The following is a 20,273-nucleotide window of genomic DNA, read 5'->3' as shown; positions in this document are numbered from 1 at the left end:
ATAATTTGAATATAACTAATCCTTACACTAAACCGCACTGATTACTTACCCATACCATTTGAAAAAAAAAATCTGTAAATTACAATGGGATGTAAATGACATATAAATGAAATAACAATGTAGCAATTCACCAACTCTTGTTATTAAATTTTAATAACTTTTAGTGGAAAAAAATTACGTTTTTTGGAGGGATATTTTTTAAAATACAAAAATAAACTAAAATATTCATCATAGACAAACATTTTAGATTTTATTAACGAGATAAACTAAATAAACTTCTATTATTGTCAGATAAAAACATATGAATATCTATCAATATTTATTATCATATTAATGTCTATCAATATTTATCAAATTGATATAATATAAAATCTTACTGTTAAATTTGTCATTTAAAAAAAAATCTTTATATAAAGTTTTAACATGAAAGGTTGAGATTAAAAAAAAAATGAAAATCAACCAACTTTTTTTTTTACTAGTAATTATTATAAGGAGTTTTTTTTTCTAGAAATAGAATGCCAAAATATTTACTTTCTATTTTTAAACTTTGATTTTTGTATCTTATAAGTTTGGTACCTAAAATTTAAGAAACTGTATGATATGAACTCTTTTAAAATAACATACATATAACTTTTTTAGTATGATATGGACCAAATTACAATTAACTGAGTTGAACTATTTACATATTTAATATGCTTTACCATTTATCATGAAAATTTGTTATGGATAAAAAAAAACTATTTATGAAATATAATTTTAAAGAAAAACTTAAATATATGAAAAGTTTGAGGAATTTTGTATAAATAGTTTTAATATTTTGCTATTTTTTAAAATGTCTATTTATCCAATAATACAATTCTAATAATTTAAACAAAACAACATTCAAATGGATTGTTTTCAAAATAGCAAAATAAACCATATTTACAAAACAGACTAAAATTTCAAAATTAATTAACAAAAATACTAATAAACATATAAATTTTAATATTTGTAAATGTTTTAAATAGTTTTTTATTTAAAACATTTTTCCTAAATTAATTGAGTTTGAACAAAATACATTCACTCAACACATATGTTGTAAGAACAAAATACATTCACTTGACATTCACTTAACCCTAAAATTGATTCAAACATGATGATAAGTTAAAAATTGATTCAAACATGAGTAAGATGTAAAAAGAGACTGAGCACTAGTAGTTAACTACGATCAGTTATTATCAAAACAATAATTTTTAAAAAGTTTTTTTAAAGAAACTTCACTCTGTCATTTTATTTTTGCCTCTCTTTCTAAAGGGTTCATTTAATCGTCTATTTAGACATTGTTTATTTAATTGCCTATTTAGATATTGTTGATCTTAACTACATCTCGAGATTGTAATACCCACAAATTTATCCCTCAACATTTTAGGACTTCAAAAAGATACCATATTACTTACGAGATGGTATATTCTATAATACATTAATCGTTGTCCTACCGTATCTAATACCATTACTTAAAAGATGGTATATTCTATAATGCATCTAATCGTTGTCCTAACGTATATTGCAAATCGGCACCCCATTATCTAAGAATGAAAAAAAATAAAAATGATTGAAAGAAAATTTATCAGAAACTAGCAATCAAAGCTTTTGAAATTTGTCTAACTTTCACCTTTTTATATACATAACCATTCTCGATCATCAGTTCAAGCCATCTATGGCTACATGAATAGAACACAACAATAATAATTGATTTTGAGTTCTGAACAACACCCTTAAGCCTTAAAACTACAAAATTGAGTCAATGATTGACAATACCTTTTTCACTCTTCATAGTCTGTATCAGGATCTGCATCAATAATATCAGGAAAGTCATCTTCTAGCAATAAATTCGAGCTCGAATCCCGTCCAAAATCTTCGATTTTATCTGATTTTGATGACATGGGGGAACTATTCATACTTGCATTAGCAAATTCAACGTCATCTTCCGCTACAACCCCTACTTCTGAGATGGCTGCTGCAGTGGCCTGTTCGGTTCTCTTGGGCATTTCTATATTCGCTATGCCATTTGCAGAGGGCTCCTTTTCAATATCATTTGAGGTGCTATACGTCATTTCATTGTTATCTACCACATCATCACTAATTAGAGCCTCGGAGGCCATCTGCTCCATGCTTTGCGGGCCGACCTTCAACAATTTCCTAGAATCGTTACTGTTGAAGTACAGATCTTCCTGGAATTTAAAGGCAGCTTGTGGTTCAGGAGAGCTCAAGCGCAATGGCAAGAAATCCGAGAGGGGAAGGACCCTCGGATGTATTAGAACCTCCATGGCTAAGAGAGCATGGGCACAAAACTCACCAAGTTTGGTTCCATTTTCTTGTTTACCTGAAGAAGAAAATGCCTATCAGTTTGACTCATAAATAAGGTGATCTAGCATCCTCGTTCTCAAACCCAGCCTTCCACATGATCAAACGAAATATCAAAAGAGATTTACCTTTACGAAAGAGCTCGAGACCTTGAGCCAAAGCCAGTGGGCGTACATGGACAGCAGACAAAAAAGAAGCCAGTAGTGCATGAAATGCCGCCAACTGATAATCCACCCAAACCTCAATAGATTCATTGGCTTGGAAAAAGGTGTCGTCCGAGGCTCGTGGCCATTGAAGAGAAGATGTTGCAGTTGTTATTAAAAGATGTTCAACTTTTGCACGCCATCCTTCTTCAGATCTCAAAGCACCAGCCTATACAAATAATCAACGAAAAACAAACAAACAAATAAATAAATAAAGCAGTCAGCAGTTAAAAACCATTTGACACAAATGAACCAAAAATATTCCCATTAATAACTTTTTTTAATAAATTCGTATGCAAAATAATTAACCAAAGAGACAAATAACATATATAATGCCCACCGATGTAAGAAGAGTCTTCAAAGCCTCAAGTGCAGCTATCCTCAAGTGGACTGAGGTATAGCTACAGCTGCTGGTAATGTCCTCTGGTTCATTCCTCTCGTGCTGCCCTTTCATGGAAGTGGGAACTGAAGGGCGTTTTCTCTTATTATGGTGTTGCGGTAAATCTCTTTGCGTGTCCTTTGGATTCACATTAGATGGATCAGAACTCTCATTATTTACAGGGTTCAAATCACCTAGTACATTGTCAATCACATCTCGAGAAAGAGATGCAGCCATTCCTGATTCAAATGCGGCATTGAATAAGTATACATCCCAAAACAATGTTTCCATATAGACATTAAAACAATAATTATAATTATCTCCATGCCAAATGAAACACAATATAATTCTTACCAACACCCAAAGACGTCATCAATGACTTAGCAACTGCGTAGACTTTTACTCTCAGTTCTGCAGAGACACACTTCTTGAAGTACTTCACAATGAGTCGTACAATTGATGCAGCATGTGGCAACAATTGACTGAAAAGGAATTTAATAATAATTATATAAACAAAAATATGGCATCCATATTTTTTTCAGTGGCAATTGACAGGCTAGACTTCACACATTTTCTTCCCAACTTATCTAAGTGGAAACTTTGTATACCATTGGATCATTTTCGTATTCATATAAACATGAAAGATCATTGTTGATCGCATCTTGTAGAGGTGGAAGAAAGCACATGTGATATGTTTATGGATGGGTATTGATTACTGAAAAAGTCTGGGTCTGCATAAAGGTTTTATGGTATATAGTCCGTGTAGTTGAATAGTAGATGCCTCACCTGCGAAGGCTCTTAATGATGGCAACGAGGAGATCCAAACTGACTGAATGCAGCACCGGAAGTTCTAAACACATTGATTCTTGCTGCAGAGATGTCATAAATGGCACTGAAGTGGGTGGCAAAGAACCATCCATCGTCAGCACTCTCTCAACAAGAGCTAATAACGGGCGAATGGGAACTGCCACCTGATATAATACAAATAAAGATCAATTTAACACCACTTTCTTTATTTCATTATATTAATTAAGAAAGTGAGGTGTCACAGTAGATGTATATAGATTCATATAGAGGGGAACATTTCCTCTTTTAATATGAGCATAACAAAAAAATGGATGACGTGTTGCTACCTGATGGTTGTATGAACTTGTTATCATTGTGGAACAGCAAACCATCAAGGTTGAAATACTAGATGTTAACATCCGCTCTGAGCTCTTTTTTATTTTGTCCAAGGAACCTTCTGATTGTGAACAACAACCTAAAGGTGGTGGAGGATCTTTTCCTGGTAGAATCAGTAACCTTACAACTTCAATGCCTTTTGAATCTACAAAAAACATTCAAATGCATCATTGTCACCATTTTCATAAATTGAGATAGCTTTACTTGTTTTACAGTTCAGTATACCTTCACCGATGCCTTGGAAGGCCTCATTCAAGTGACTATTGATGGATAACAAAATCTTCTGAATTAGTAAAGACCAGCTATCTTCGTCTCCTTTTGATTTTGGAAGTGATGCCAGGCAATGGGCAAGCTTCTAAATTTGAAATATAAAACACAGAGAAAATTATGGGGGACATTTGACGTTAATATCTACTGTACTATGATTAAAACTACATAAGAGGCACAGTACCTTCAGCATGTTAGAACTACACTTCCCTGAAAATATTTTTGAAACAATTGCAGCTTCGGCCTATAGAATATATCCAATTCATCAGGAAGAAACAAAATCAACTATTTCAACATAAATCCTTTTTTTCTATTTGGCATGGAATTTAAACTTTGTCAGTTTTTGAATTACAAAGATAGTGATCTATAGATAAACAACATGCTGACAAGTGACAGCATGAAGCCATATGTGCTGAAGATGTTGAGTGCAATTATGGGAGAAAATTTAATTATTTCAGCTTCTAATGGTAATACAAACACTCTCTTTCCAGTTTTTTATAGCAGTTTTTTTGTGAAGGAAAAAAATTAAACTAAATCAAATTAAAAATAATAACGATAATAATAACAAACTTCGGAAGCTTAGATTACATCACCAGTGAACAGAAAAGTCAGAAAGCTACCAGAGTTCCAAAATTGTAATTTAAAACAGAATCAATATCACATTATTTGTTAAAGCACTTACAGAGTCATAATGACGATGGATTGTGAAGGGGAAGAAATCTATCAAGGTGCATAACAGATTAACCGCATTATCCTGCATCAAACAACATGCAGATAGTTACATATTTTAAAACAAAAGTTGCAACTACCAATACCAAGCAAGAGTACAAAAAGAGAGATGAAAAATTTCACAAAAGACTAAGAAATTTTTACAAAAGAGGATCTCAGTTGGCATAGATAATTAAAATACCATTGTTACAAAATTATTTAGCTCATGAATGCATGAAAATAGTCCATGAAAAATGGACTTACCAAAACAGCTTCAGTATTATCATCATGCAACAGGTTGAATGACCTTCCCAGCACAAGAAGTCCCATCTTTCTTTACACTTTGAAATCTACCCAATCTAATTTGTAAAAGATACATCTTAAAAAGTCACGAAACAAGCAATAATATGGTCAAGCATATTGCTTAAAAGTTTTAGACAATTTTCTTTGATTTTGCTCAATGAAAGTGGTTATTTTATTTTAAAAAATAAATAAATAGACAATTTTTATTTTTAAGCTCAACAACATATGGAGGTGGGATATATGCCTTAACCAATAGTTCTATGCTCATATTGGCAATAAAACGACTTGACAGTAATAACTTACAGAATGTGATTCAATCAGTTATCTATTATTCTCAAGTCAGCATTCAATAGTTGAATCCACAGACCACAAAGTCGATGTAGAATCAACAATAAACAAATCCTAAGAGGTATTCAGTTAAATATACACAAGGCACATAAAAATTTCGCTTTTGGAAGGGGTATAGTTAACAAATCAATTTGTGTTTGAGTGACACATACAACCCTCACTTGGGGTGAATTGGTTACCCCTTTTTATAATTATGATTTAGTTTCTCTTATTACTCGATGGAAGAGTTTTTTGTAATCCAATTGATAGGTATCCTTTTATAATTTCATCTTATCAATGACATTGTTACCATTTCGAATAAAAAAAAGGGTTGTGTTTGAGGGACAACTTCGTGTGATAGATTTCTGCCAAGGTCAAATGAAGATGTACCTCGAGAATAAATCATAGATTGAAGCACAAGAGGCCACCTTCAGAAACTGAGAATCTGTCTATTGAACAATAAAAACACAAAAAATGAAAACGTTGTAAAATTCTTGGTAGCATTCAAGTATAAAAAAAGCATTGATGATTATAAGTTGTAAAGCTAAAGACAGAAACAATATAAATAAAAGGAACAGAAAAAGAAGGAACTTGACATTGCTCTGGAACTACGTCACACACTATTTGTGATCAATATATTCTTTTGTGTCTTCAGAAGAAAAAAAAATTGCACTTTGTATAACACTTGATAAAATATCAGATAACCATGCTCAAGAATAGCAGTGCATTAGGTCCTTCAGTAGCTCCACAATCATTAAGTGTTGCCAAAGGCTATCTTATGCTAATCAGATACATGCCCGATGCATGTCTTTGGGGACCCTCATGTACGAGGAGAGCTGGTTAGACCTGCTATTTCATCCGTAGTTTATCTTACTTGTTCAATCCTATATTAATGAAAAGAATAAGAGCTTGGAAACCCCCAATGCGTGATTTTGCATTCTTTCCAAGAAACAATAATCACTTATTGTCACAAATCATGTCCAGAACTCATTTTGATGAATATCTTACAACCAATCATACCCAAATTTCAGAACAAACATATTTACTGTAGTCAAACAGGTCGACTGTCAAAGACGATCCAGCCACATCACATGCTCAAAAGCATAGTTGAATTATTGCAGTTATGTGTCCCAAACAGTAACCGGTATCTTAGTTCTGATGGAATAACTTATCATTTAACTCTTATTCTTCTTCATGTGTACACTATAATTTAACATTTTTGCCACTTAATACATGTAAAGAAATAATATAGAATCAATCCCATAAAAAACTAACTGTTACCTGCATGTGAGGTAAAAGCTTGTGAAGCCATTCTGTATATGATGCCAAGAAACGACTAGAGCTGCATCGTTGACAAGTCACTCCAAGTAAAATGATTCCCGCCCAACATTTATCAGGCTTTAGAAAGATTGGATGCTAAAATTAGTAACCCACAAAAGGAAGTTGAGCAATATCTAAAAAACAAAGTAATAAAGACAGTCAATATTATTCCCTATCTTCCTGCATGCCAATGAATTGCCAAATATGCAAGCAAGGTTCAAATGTTCAGTTTCTAAGAATTAAACGGTGTTTTCAAAGCGCAAAGGGCGCTCTAAGGCGACAAACTTTCTAGATTAACACTAACTATAAATTTTCTCTCAATAACCAGCAGCGAACTCATTGATTATGAAACTTAACAAGTTCCACTGAACTTCGTTCCAGCTGTTCTTCGAACAAGCTACACATAAGCCCGGCAGCCGACAAATAGTCAAATCCACGGGAGTATAAAGCAAAAGCTATGTATTATTAAAAAAATTATTTAAATAGAATTTAATGCATGCTTATACCATATCGTTGGAGAGAAGAAGAAACAAACGGTTGACCCAGGAATCAACAGCGGATTTCCAGCTATCAATCAGCTTTTGGTCCTTGGAAGACGAGGATTCAGAGAGAAGATCGTGGGATGTGATCATAGAAACCACATTTGAAAGTTCTGAATAATCAGAAAATGCACGCTTATCGTCGGGAACGTGCTCCCTAAGAAGTTTATGTAGCAAGCGAGGCTTCAAGGCCGGGTCATACATATCCGCAACGAGATTGAAGGCCGCCATTTTGGTTGAATTATGAGGTTTCAATTGTCTAATAACTATCAAGAAAATAAGAAAAAAAAGAATAAGCAACTGTAAGATGGCAATGCGATCTCGACTACCAGTACAATGCACAAAATCAATACCAAACATGCCTGTTCCCCATTAAACAAGATAAAACCCTAATTCCATGAACTCAATGAGTTTTTTCATTGAGTTGTAGCCTCAAAAACAAAAACAACACTGAACAAACTTCTCTACACCTAAGAAGCAAACTCAACTCCGCCAAAACAAAGTAGAAAATACTCCATAAACCCATAAAAATTTCAGCAAATAATTCTCAAACTCAAATATTCTTGCATGAGAAAGTGGTCGATAAGTACCAAAAGCATCATAGCTTGACAGAAGATATAAAAGCAATCTGAAAACTCACCTTCTACTTAAAACCCTATAATGTACAGCGCCTTCTTAGGCTGGATCAAAGATTGACGATGAAGATTGTGAAGCCGAGAGGAAGACAAAGAAGAGAAAGAGGAAAGAGCTGCGCAAATGAGTTCACCGAGCGGCGGGCGGGAACGCAGATAAAAAAAGGGTAGAGAGAGAATTGGATATAATATTTGGTAATTTAATCAAATTTGAAAAAGATATATATACTCTACACTTATCTAGTATGCGTAAGTTCCCGACTTCGGTGTTAATCGGTCGGTCGGAGATGGTATTTTTTACAAAATCGACATTGATGAGTAAGTGTCAGTTGATATTAATTGGGTTGATCGACTTATAAATAATTTTTTAAAGTTTTCAATTTGAAACTTTCTGAAACCGATATTGACCAACCCCTCTTGTTTTCCGACGGAACCAATCTTTTCAGGCTAGCATGCTTGCCCAATTTCGACAAGAGTTTCGGATTTAATCTCCTACTTCAATTGCAAGGATAAGGCTACAAAAAAATCTTATAATTTTTTAAATTGTTAAATAGAATTTCTTATATTCTCTAATACATGGAGATAGCCTTAATACATCCTAAAATCCAAGACAATCTAACTTGAAATTTTTATAATTTTTCAAGGAGGACGCTAGTTTGTTATTTTGGACAACTTAACTTTATTTTAGGGTTTTGTTATATATGTAATATATAGTTGATATAAATATAGTTATATATTATTTCACAATGGGAGTGTAATCTATGTTAAAGTCACTATAAGACAATCTCTTTTGCTTTACACATGAACTTTGAAAACACAACTTATTTTATCTAGTAGAAGATGATTAAAGTTGTTAACTTTTAAGTACTAACAAGGAGTCAAAATGGTTGGTTGCTTGTTGGTGAGTTCATAATGACCCGTAATTCATGCCCATCAACAAAAGAAATGGTACGAATGATGAGCCACCATTTCTTTTTATATCCATGGAAATCTGAAAAGTGGGAGTTGATTTGGGATGATTTATATAAATACTTGTTGAGCAAATGACAACAAATAATGAGAGAAAACAAAGTTAAGAAATGTGATTGGAATGAGTAGAGGGAGGCTCAACGATGGAAGTTATCTTAGCCAAATAATTGAGAATCATAATCTATAAGTATGAGAAGTCAACTTAAGAGCGATTGGTTGTACTACGATTGATATGAAAGAACAAATGGGTTGAACCACCAAGGATCGCAACAGAAGCGATTAGCTAATGGAATGAATGATATGCGGGACAATTGTACTCTCAATCCCAGTTGAGCTCACAACTAACGAGTGTGTGGCCATGTTGCCTTGCTGCTCATTGCCGTGTGTGTGGCCAACATCCTTGCTCATGCAGTTTTTCAAAAGTTTTGTAAAATATCTTATTTTTCAAAGAAAAAACAAAAACAAAAACAAAAAGAAACGTCCAAGAAGTGTTTTGGAAAGAGTTCGTAAACAGAATTTGAAGCGAGAAAACTTTTAGAACATGTTCTTGTATAGACCTTTTAAACGAGAGATTTTGCAAATATATATGTATATACACACACATATATATACATATGTTCTGGAAAGACTTTCTAGAAGAAAATAGGAAGAAAAAAAAGTGTTTTCCACAATGTTTTGTAAATGCCATTTGAAAGTTCGCTTCCGCATGTGCAAAGATGGCACCAAGACAACATCTTCCGCGCACCATGGTGCATGTTGCCTTGCTGCTCATTGCCCTGTGTGTGGCCAACATCCTTGCTCATGCAGTTTTTCAAAGTTTTGTAAAATATCTTATTTTTCAAAGAAAAAAAACAAAAACAAAAACAAAAAGAAACGTCCAAGAAGTGTTTTGGAAAGAGTTCGTAAACAGAGTCTTGATTTTTCGCATGTAGTGAACTCTTCCGTTCTTAAATAAGACCATGATACATAAATCAAATGATAGATTAAACATTTGACCTCAAAAGATGAAGTGCACGTTAAGAAAAAAAATCCACAAAATACAATCCAAGATTTTCAAGAAATTAAATATTCAAAAGAGAATTAAAAGATAAATGGAAGAATCAAAGAAAAGAAACATATAGCAAGTAAAATATGTGTAGAGTATTTTGCACAAAATTAACAGAATATATCTCATAATATAATAAAACCAAAGAAAATAATAATATATAAAGTGTACCAAATAATAGAAGAACCACACAAATAAAAGAATAGTTGCAAATATAGTAATTAAATTTAAAATAATTAAATATATAGCAACATTTTAAAAAATTTACAAATAAAGCAAAATCTGTCAAAATCAATCATGATAGACCATAATAATCTATGAGCGATAGAAGTTTATCACTAAAGAATTTTGCTATATCTGCAATTTTTAAAAAAGTTGCTGTTAAGGGTGTAGTAAGGTTGGGTTGAGAAACATCTCAACCAAACCCATACTTTTAGGTTATTTGGGTTAAATCAAGTTTCTAAACCAACCCATAAAATATAAATTGGATTGTCGGGTTATTCAGAAGCTGAAGAGATTGACAAAGAAGAACATGACGTCGAACTGCGAGTATATGAGATCTGAGATCTAACGAGATGAACTGTGAAGATCAAAGATAGAGGAGAGTTAGAAATGAAGATGTCGAAGACGGAGGAGATGTGATAATATAAGGAATGCGCGGGATAAGTAGGACAAGGAGAGTCAGAGATGAAGGAAAGTCAGAGACGAAGGAGATGTCGAAGACGTAGGAGATGTGAGAATAAAAGGGATGCGACGCGCAAAGGAGGATTGAGAGTGAGAAGAGAGGAATATTTATTTATATATATATATATATATATTTTGTATTAATTTGGGTTGGTTTGGATCGAATTTTTCAACCTTACAACCCGAGACTAAACCCAACTAAAAAAAATTCATTTTTTCAACCCAACCCAATCCAATCCATATTTTAACCTAACCCAACCCAACCCATATAATATGGATTGGATAATCCAAGTTGTCGGATTACCCAAGTTATTCTTAAACCTCTAATTACTATACACTTAGTCATTATTCTAAAAATTGTCACAAATTATAATTATTCAAAATTAAAACTAGAAGAATGACCACATGAACCTAAATATTTCAAACCATCCAACAAAAATAAAATTACACATCCATTCCAAAAGAAAAGAAATATATGACCAAATGAGTAAAATAAAAAACTACTAAAACTAATATTTGTAAAAGTGAATTAGAAAATAGAAAGGAGTTGTCATTCTACACTTCTTTACTGCCTTGGATAGTACACAAAACTAACAAATTAATATATCTAATAATATAATAAATTTACCAAAGAAAATAACTATATATAAAAGTTGTGCCAGATAATAAAAGAACCAAAGTCAAACGTAGAGTGATTATTTTGAACCATCAAAGAAGAACAAATTATACCTTGGTTCAACAAGAAATGTACCAAATGAGTAAAAGAAAAGTACCAAATCTAATATTTCACTTGAGAGAAAAGCAGAAAGATACAACATTTCATAAGAAAGGTTAAATAAAAGAAAAGAGACGAAGTGTGAAAAAGAGAATCCATGACGATAATGAAAAGTGAAAATGTCAAAAATGACAAATTTGACAAAATATTTACAACATATAGCAAAATTTTAGATTCTATCAATAATAAACAATAATAGACAGTGATAAATGTCTATCATTTTTATCGTTGATAGAATTCAAAATTTTACAATAGACTAAATATTTTAATTTATTTTGCAATTTAAAAAAATATCCTTAATGAAAAAATCTACCATGACCACAAAATATATATCTGATAATAATAGACCTAAAGAAAATAATATTATAAAAATGGTAAAACAAATTACAAATAATTGAAAAAAAAAACAAAATAAAACTAGAGAAAGCAAACAAAATAAGAATGTAACATAAAAAGAAACTAAACACAGCTAAATGGTGAAAAAAATTTCACCATCCAAGAAAAATAAATTACACAAGTGAAGTAAAAAAAAAGATACCAAAAATAAAATTACAATGAATGGCATTAAAAAGTAAGATAAATTTTTTTACCTTCTCATAAAAGACCACATTCAAAAGGAGTAAATATCAATTCAAATCCAAAAAAAAAAACTAACATCAAAAAAGAAAAAGAACCAACAAGAGATCATAAATGGCAAAAAAAAAACAAAACAAAAACAAAAATTCATCCACCAAAAATAAATAAATAAAATTTCATAATCTACTTTAAAATAAAGTAGCAAATGATGAGAAGAAAAGGAAAATGTACCAAGAAGAAGTACACAAAATATTTTTTTGTCAACAGAGGTAAAGGAAAAATACCTTGAAAGCACATGCAAACAAACAAAGAAACGTGGTATTTGGTGCGAATAAGACAAAAGAAATGTACCAAAATAATAATATACAAGATATCAAACTAAAGAATATGATATAATTCTAGTAGAATGAGTGTTTATAGACTCAATTTTCAAAATTTTAAGATAACAATAACCAAATGGTTATGGAATTTGGGCATTGACATGAGGTGTAATAAGAAAAATTGATTTCCGGACAATCAATTTTTCTTTAATCACCTCATATCTTTCTAATATGATAAAATATTATACAACAATTGCAATTCACGTAGAAAATCATGAGAAAGGTTATAAGACAGATCCCGTAATGGTAAAGAGAAATGAATACAAAAGTGAAAAATCACTCAAAAGCAATATATCCATCACCCATCCATATACCTGCGTCAAACATCAAGTCAAATTGAGGAAAATAATTCCTAAGCTACAGCTCTGCAAACTATTTCTGCTTTTGCTTAGTTTTCTAATATTAGGATTTTACATAAAGGAAGAAAAACGTCAAATTCCTCAACTAGATTTCGTCTAACAAAATAAATCTGTTTATTTCATCATCTATACTCCTACAAGTAGCTGTCTAATAGAACATACAGCATATTGCAAATAGATAACTAAAAGTGGTTTCACAGTAAAAGAATAAGAGCGTCTATTATAGTTATACGAAAACCATGAATGCAGTTCAAAATATGAAAGACATGAAAAGGTTGGGAAAAGATTGTGAGGACAAGAAAGTAGACTATACTCACATAGGCAATGAGCACAGAACTACAAAGAACATAAATCATGTATGTCAGACGGTTTGTCTCCAACAAACCTGCCCAGATTTCACTCTAAATAATCATTGTCAGACTTCAGAATTACTTATAACAACTAACAACAAACTATGATAATATAAAATCGCTTCCAGACATAACAACTAATACAAATTACCTGCAAAGTATCATCCAGGACAGTGTGTACTCTTCATTTGCATTTGCCTTTTCTCTGCGTCCCAAGGATAGAACATCTAGTACAACTATAATAATATAAAATCACTTCCAGACATAACACAACTAATACAAATTACCTGCAAAAGCATCAAAAACTGTCCTGTAAGGTGTACCGTGCAGTTGCCATTTGCATTTGCCTTTTCTCAGTGTCCAAAGGAAAACTGCCATTTGCATATAATACATCACTGTGGCTAGCTAGGGAAGCCGAAAGCAAGGCTTTGAATGTTTCAGTTACCATTGTATAAAAAAAGAAAGAGAACCAAGAAAACAGAATGGGCAAAAAAGAGAAATCACCCTACCGCAAAAATAAATAACTTCTACCAAGACTCCAGAGATATAAATTTAATAATATACTTAAGAAAAGTAGAAAAAGATGAGAGAGAAAATGTTGGAAGAAAAACTAAAGAAAAATAAATCCATCAAAAGAAGTAAAATAAAAATACCTGTAAAGTGCCCCGTGATAACAAAGAAAAATTAATCAGAACTAGAAATGAATGATTGTCAAATAACTGGACATTGTAACAAAGAAGTTATCTATCATTATAAAAAAACATATAATTATGTGCAAATAAAATGTAGAAATGGTAGAAATGTACCAAAATAATAATATACAAGAAGTCAAACTAAAATATAATATAATTTTAGAACGTATAACTAAAGGTAGAATGAGCGTTTATAGACTTAATTTCAAGAAAATAAAAATGAAAAATAGAACAACCATAGGAGGCCTTGAGGTCGGTTGATGATGAAATAGGAAAAAGTAATTTCTGGACAATCAACTTTCCTTTAATCACCTAAGATTTTTTCTACATTGATAAATGTTATACAACATTTGTAATTTATATGGAAACATACGAGAAAAGTTACAGCACATATCCAATAATCATGAAGAGATAAATGTAAGATATAGAAAAAACACAAAAGTGAAAATTCACTCTCAAGTAATATTTATACACAGAATTTATTTTGCAAAATCTACATTGGAGAGAATGTGTTTTTCTAAATTGAAAATGTGTTTTGGAAAGAGTTTTTTAGAGAAAAAAAAAGAAGAGAAAAAAGGTAAGACAATATTATGTAAGTTTGTTTGACTGCCTGTGCCATAGTGGCACCAAGGCTGTGTCTTCCACACATCGACTGTATGCTGTCTTGCTCGCCGAGTATATTGAAAGTTGAATGAAATGTTTTTTTTTTTCTTTATAAAAAAAGTTGAAGACGAAACTTCAAGAAAAGATTCTGAAACGATTTTAAAAACAAAATTTGAAGTGAGAAAACTTTTAGAAGCTGTTAATGGATAGGCCTTTTAAAATAAAATTTGCCCTGTGTGGCCAATACCCTTGCTCGTGCAGTTTATCGAAAGTTATGTGAAATATCATATTTTTGAGGAAAACAAAACAAAACCGCAAAGAAAGACAACAATTCAAGAAATATGTTGGAAAGAGTTCGTAAATAGAATTTAAAGCGATAAAACCTTTAGAAAATAATTTTAGATAGACTGTTTAAACGAGAGATTTTGCAAATATATGTATATACACACACATATATATACATATGTTCTGGAAAGACTTTCTAGAAGAAAATAGGAAGAAAAAAAAGTGTTTTCCACAATGTTTTGTAAATGCCATTTGAAAGGTCGCTTCCGCATGTGCAAAGATGGCACCAAGACAACATCTTCCGCGCACCATGGTGCATGTTGCCTTGCTGCTCATTGCCCTGTGTGTGGCCAACATCCTTGCTCATGCAGTTTTTCAAAAGTTTTGTAAAATATCTTATTTTTCAAAGAAAAAAACAAAAACAAAAACAAAAACAAAAAGAAACGTCCAAGAAGTGTTTTGGAAAGAGTTCGTAAACAGAATTTGAAGCGAGAAAACTTTTAGAACATGTTCTTGTATAGACCTTTTAAACGAGAGATTTTGCAAATATATATGTATATACACACACATATATATACATATGTTATGGAAAGACTTTCTAGAAGAAAATAGGAAGAAAAAAAAGTGTTTTCCACAATGCTTTGCAAATGCCATTTGAAAGTTCGCTTCCGCATGTGCAAAGATGGCACCAAGACAACATCTTCCGCGCACCATGGTGCATGTTGCCTTGCTGCTCATTGCCCTGTGTGTGGCAAACATCCTTGCTCATGCAGTTTTTCAAAAGTTTTGTAAAATATCTTATTTTTCAAAGAAAAAAACAAAAACAAAAACAAAAAGAAACGTCCAAGAAGTGTTTTGGAAAGAGTTCGTAAACAGAATTTGAAGCGAGAAAACTTTTAGAACATGTTCTTGTATAGACCTTTTAAACGAGAGATTTTGCAAATATATATGTATATACACACACATATATATACATATGTTCTGGAAAGACTTTCTAGAAGAAAATAGGAAGAAAAAAAAGTGTTTTCCACAATGTTTTGTAAATGCCATTTGAAAGGTCGCTTCCGCATGTGCAAAGATGGCACCAAGACAACATCTTCCGCGCACCATGGTGCATGTTGCCTTGCTGCTCATTGCCCTGTGTGTGGCAAACATCCTTGCTCATGCAGTTTTTCAAAAGTTTTGTAAAATATCTTATTTTTCAAAGAAAAAAACAAAAACAAAAACAAAAAGAAACGTCCAAGAAGTGTTGTGGAAAGAGTTCGTAAACAGAGTTTTGAAGCGAGAAAACTTTTAGAACATGTTTTTGGATAGACCTTTTAAACGAGAGATTTTGCAAATATATATGTATATACACACACATTGAGATCAAACCAAGAGAATAAAGGATTGCATTTCATACCTATCATAACTCCTGTCATAATCAGGGTCCTTGCTGCCAATCTCACGATCTCTAAGAATGGCTACCCTACTATTTGGTTTGTACTGCCTACTAGGCAGCTCCTTGTCAGTCCTACCTTCTATTTATTCTACTGCTACTCGTGGAACAGTCAATCAAACCCCTACTAAAATTTATATCAGGAACTCCAAGAATCATCTTCTCCTCAACCTTTGCAGCACTCAAACAACCACGATAACTATCCTGTGGTCTAGGATCAGCATCTACTTTCTCACTTGCATGACAGCCTGAATTGCTGCTGGAGTTAAATATTTGAGCACTAGCTTTATTATACTCCTCTTTCCTCTCTTCCACACTTTTGGAATCCCTCGTTTTTGATGAATTTGCACTTGCATCTCTTGCTAGTTGGGACCACTTCTGTGGCCTCTGTTTAATAGCAACCTTTATGCTACTATATTCCTCTGCTGGTAGATTTACAGGAATATCTGCAAGGCGGATAGCTGGAAGACGACATTCAGAAGTATCGCAAACGATAATTTTGGAACCAGACCATCAGGTAAACTATTATCCAATAGAACCATGGATTGCAGCGAGTAATGTTGGACAATCTGATGCGCAGCTAACCGTAAATATGAAGTAGGCAGCTGCTGTCAAGCAGGATCATGAATAAACTTTTCAACATCTTGCTCCATGCGCAAAACTAAAGCAATGATAAATAAATATCAGTTGAAGGGAATAGATAATTAACACCATGTTTTCAACAATATAATAAGTGCATGATAATAATTAAGCACTTGAAGTTATGGTACTAGTCAGAACCATGTTAGACAAAAAAAATAATTTTGTAGGCATCAATACATCATTGTAAAGACCTTTCTACCAATAGGTTGTCTCCTTTTTCTTTTGGTTTAACGAAGCTTCAGTGTCAAAACAGGTAAAAAATGCTTTCCAGTTACTGAGCATCTTCTTGACTACAGTAAATTTAATTCCTAATGCTTTTAGATAGTGATAGTTTTTTTTTTAGAAACAATTTTGCTTGGTAGGCTGAAAAGATACAACTCCATTTATCTTCTTGATGAGAAACAAGAAATATTATTAAGACGGAAAAAGCCTCATTTAAAAAGCCTAAGGGCAAGGGATGATAATCAGAGACTGCATGCCTTCCCCCCATGACGGAATTCATCGCCAATCACAGCAAAAGTTTAGCTCGTAAATTATTTTATTTTCATCATTTAGCTCTAAGTATTCAGAACATCCAATAGCAACAAAATCTCCCTTTCTTCTCCATCTTCTAAATTTCGTCTTGCATTCATTTTGCAACCCAGCTTTTAAGTCCTACAACTCCTTCAGCAATTAATTCTTCGAATCCACCACCCTGTACCGACTAGAAAAACGGTTAACCAAAAACCCTCCACTAGTCCACACATCTTCCCAAGATTGTCTTACAACCATCCAACCTTTGTCTTGGATTACCTAAAAGCACATCATGTCACATAGTTTCACGATACTGTTCCAAACATATATCACATCTTCATGAAATCCACCATGTAGTTTTTGGCAATAATACTTCTAAATTTCTAATACCATTGATTTAAATGAGGCATTCGAAAGACTAGAACAAACTAAAAGCCTATACAAATCCGGGAAGCAACCAGCCACTTCCAGCCCACCTTCGAGAAGGCCGTAGCTAGCAACTTTTAACTATCTCCTCCCTCTACAGAACATGACATTAGACAACTCCTGAAACCAATCACACCATTGACCATCTACAATAAAGGAAAGCTAAATAAACAACTTACTTGATAGACGCTCCCGAGGGTTATGCAAAGCCTCACGAAGGAACTGATCAACCTGATTGATAGCATCCTCGGAAACCCTATCGAGAGCAGAATAAGCTGAACCAGAAAGGGAAGGAAATCAAGCGGATGAAAAATGATAGGCAGGAGCAGCATCAGCCACATCCAAGGATTTGGAATTCTTCTTAGGAGATGAAAAAGGGAGCATCAATCGACTCATGGCTTCATCCAAATCAGCGACCTCCCGTGACTCCGGTCCTCCGAGATCCTCAACCGCAGACGAAGCAAGACATCAAAGATTAGGGAATAGAAGCTCCCAAAGAGGAGATCGAGGTAGCATAAGAATTTGTGGATCGGAATTGCATTTATAAATTAGGGTTTGGAGATTCGACGCTGTGCACGGAGGCGGAAGAAGAAAATTCTAGAGAGAAATTGGCGACGGAGATTGTTTTGAGAGTTGAATGAAGTAAATAAACCTAAAAATGTAGCCGTTGCTTGTCGTTGACGCCGTTGCTTGTCGTTGACGCCGTTAAGTTTCAAATTAAGATAGTTTGCTATAATTTGAATATAACTAATCCTTACACTAAACCGCACTGATTACTTACCCATACCATTTGAAAAAAAAAATCTGTAAATTACAATGGGATGTAAATGACATATAAATGAAATAACAATGTAGCAATTCACCAACTCTTGTTATTAAATTTTAATAACTTTTAGTGGAAAAAAATTACGTTTTTTGGAGGGATATTTTTTAAAATACAAAAATAAACTAAAATATTCATCATAGACAAACATTTTAGATTTTATTAACGAGATAAACTAAATAAACTTCTATTATTGTCAGATAAAAACATATGAATATCTATCATATTTATTATCATATTAATGTCTATCAATATTTATCAAATTGATATAATATAAAATCTTACTGTTAAATTTGTCATTTAAAAAAAAATCTTTATATAAAGTTTTAACATGAAAGGTTGAGATTAAAAAAAAAATGAAAATCAACCAACTTTTTTTTTTACTAGTAATTATTATAAGGAGTTTTTTTTTCTAGAAATAGAATGCCAAAATATTTACTTTCTATTTTTAAACTTTGATTTTTGTATCTTATAAGTTTGGTACCTAAAATTTAAGAAACTGTATGATATGAACTCTTTTAAAATAACATACATATAACTTTTTTAGTATGATATGGACCAAATTACAATTAACTGAGTTGAACTATTTACATATTTAATATGCTTTACCATTTATCATGAAAATTTGTTATGGATAAAAAAAAACTATTTATGAAATATAATTTTAAAGAAAAACTTAAATATATGAAAAGTTTGAGGAATTTTGTATAAATAGTTTTAATATTTTGCTATTTTTTAAAATGTCTATTTATCCAATAATACAATTCTAATAATTTAAACAAAACAACATTCAAATGGATTGTTTTCAAAATAGCAAAATAAACCATATTTACAAAACAGACTAAAATTTCAAAATTAATTAACAAAAATACTAATAAACATATAAATTTTAATATTTGTAAATGTTTTAAATAGTTTTTTATTTAAAACATTTTTCCTAAATTAATTGAGTTTGAACAAAATACATTCACTTAACACATATGTTGTAAGAACAAAATACATTCACTTGACATTCACTTAACCCTAAAATTGATTCAAACATGATGATAAGTTAAAAATTGATTCAAACAGAGTAAGATGTAAAAAGAGACTGAGCACTAGTAGTTAACTACGATCAGTTATTATCAAAACAATAATTTTTAAAAAGTTTTTTTAAAGAAACTTCACTCTGTCATTTTATTTTTGCCTCTCTTTCTAAAGGGTTCATTTAATCGTCTATTTAGACATTGTTTATTTAATTGCCTATTTAGATATTGTTGATCTTAACTACATCTCGAGATTGTAATACCCACAAATTTATCCCTCAACATTTTAGGACTTCAAAAAGATACCATATTACTTACGAGATGGTATATTCTATAATACATCTAATCGTTGTCCTACCGTATCTAATACCATTACTTAAAAGATGGTATATTCTATAATGCATCTAATCGTTGTCCTAACGTATATTGCAAATCGGCACCCCATTATCTAAGAATGAAAAAAAATAAAAATGATTGAAAGAAAA

At 32.0% G+C, this 20,273-nt stretch overlaps 1 protein-coding gene and 1 pseudogene across 1 annotated transcript; both read right to left on the bottom strand.

Moving 5' to 3' along the window:
* Nucleotides 1-1,602: 1,602 nt before the first annotated feature.
* LOC116404084 (proline-, glutamic acid- and leucine-rich protein 1-like) lies at nt 1,603-9,261 on the bottom strand. Its single transcript, XM_031886295.1, has 14 exons — nt 8,212-9,261; nt 7,539-7,837; nt 6,994-7,110; nt 6,103-6,161; nt 5,347-5,441; nt 5,057-5,128; nt 4,559-4,618; nt 4,333-4,462; nt 4,059-4,252; nt 3,712-3,896; nt 3,280-3,407; nt 2,887-3,164; nt 2,472-2,715; nt 1,603-2,362 (listed from the first exon to the last, which is right to left on the bottom strand). The coding sequence occupies exons 5-14, from the start codon at nt 5,410-5,412 to the stop codon at nt 1,803-1,805; spliced, it is 1,917 nt and encodes a 638-aa protein (XP_031742155.1). The 5' UTR covers nt 5,413-5,441; nt 6,103-6,161; nt 6,994-7,110; nt 7,539-7,837; nt 8,212-9,261; the 3' UTR covers nt 1,603-1,802.
* Nucleotides 9,262-12,616: 3,355 nt separating this feature from the next.
* LOC116404086 lies at nt 12,617-18,408 on the bottom strand (annotated as a pseudogene).
* Nucleotides 18,409-20,273: the final 1,865 nt, after the last annotated feature.

Source organism: Cucumis sativus, chromosome 5 (assembly GCF_000004075.3).
Source record: "Cucumis sativus cultivar 9930 chromosome 5, Cucumber_9930_V3, whole genome shotgun sequence".
Taxonomy (NCBI): domain Eukaryota; kingdom Viridiplantae; phylum Streptophyta; class Magnoliopsida; order Cucurbitales; family Cucurbitaceae; genus Cucumis; species Cucumis sativus.
The sequence above is the reverse complement of the archived record's forward strand: the minus strand, read 5'-3'. Positions and strand labels throughout refer to the sequence as shown.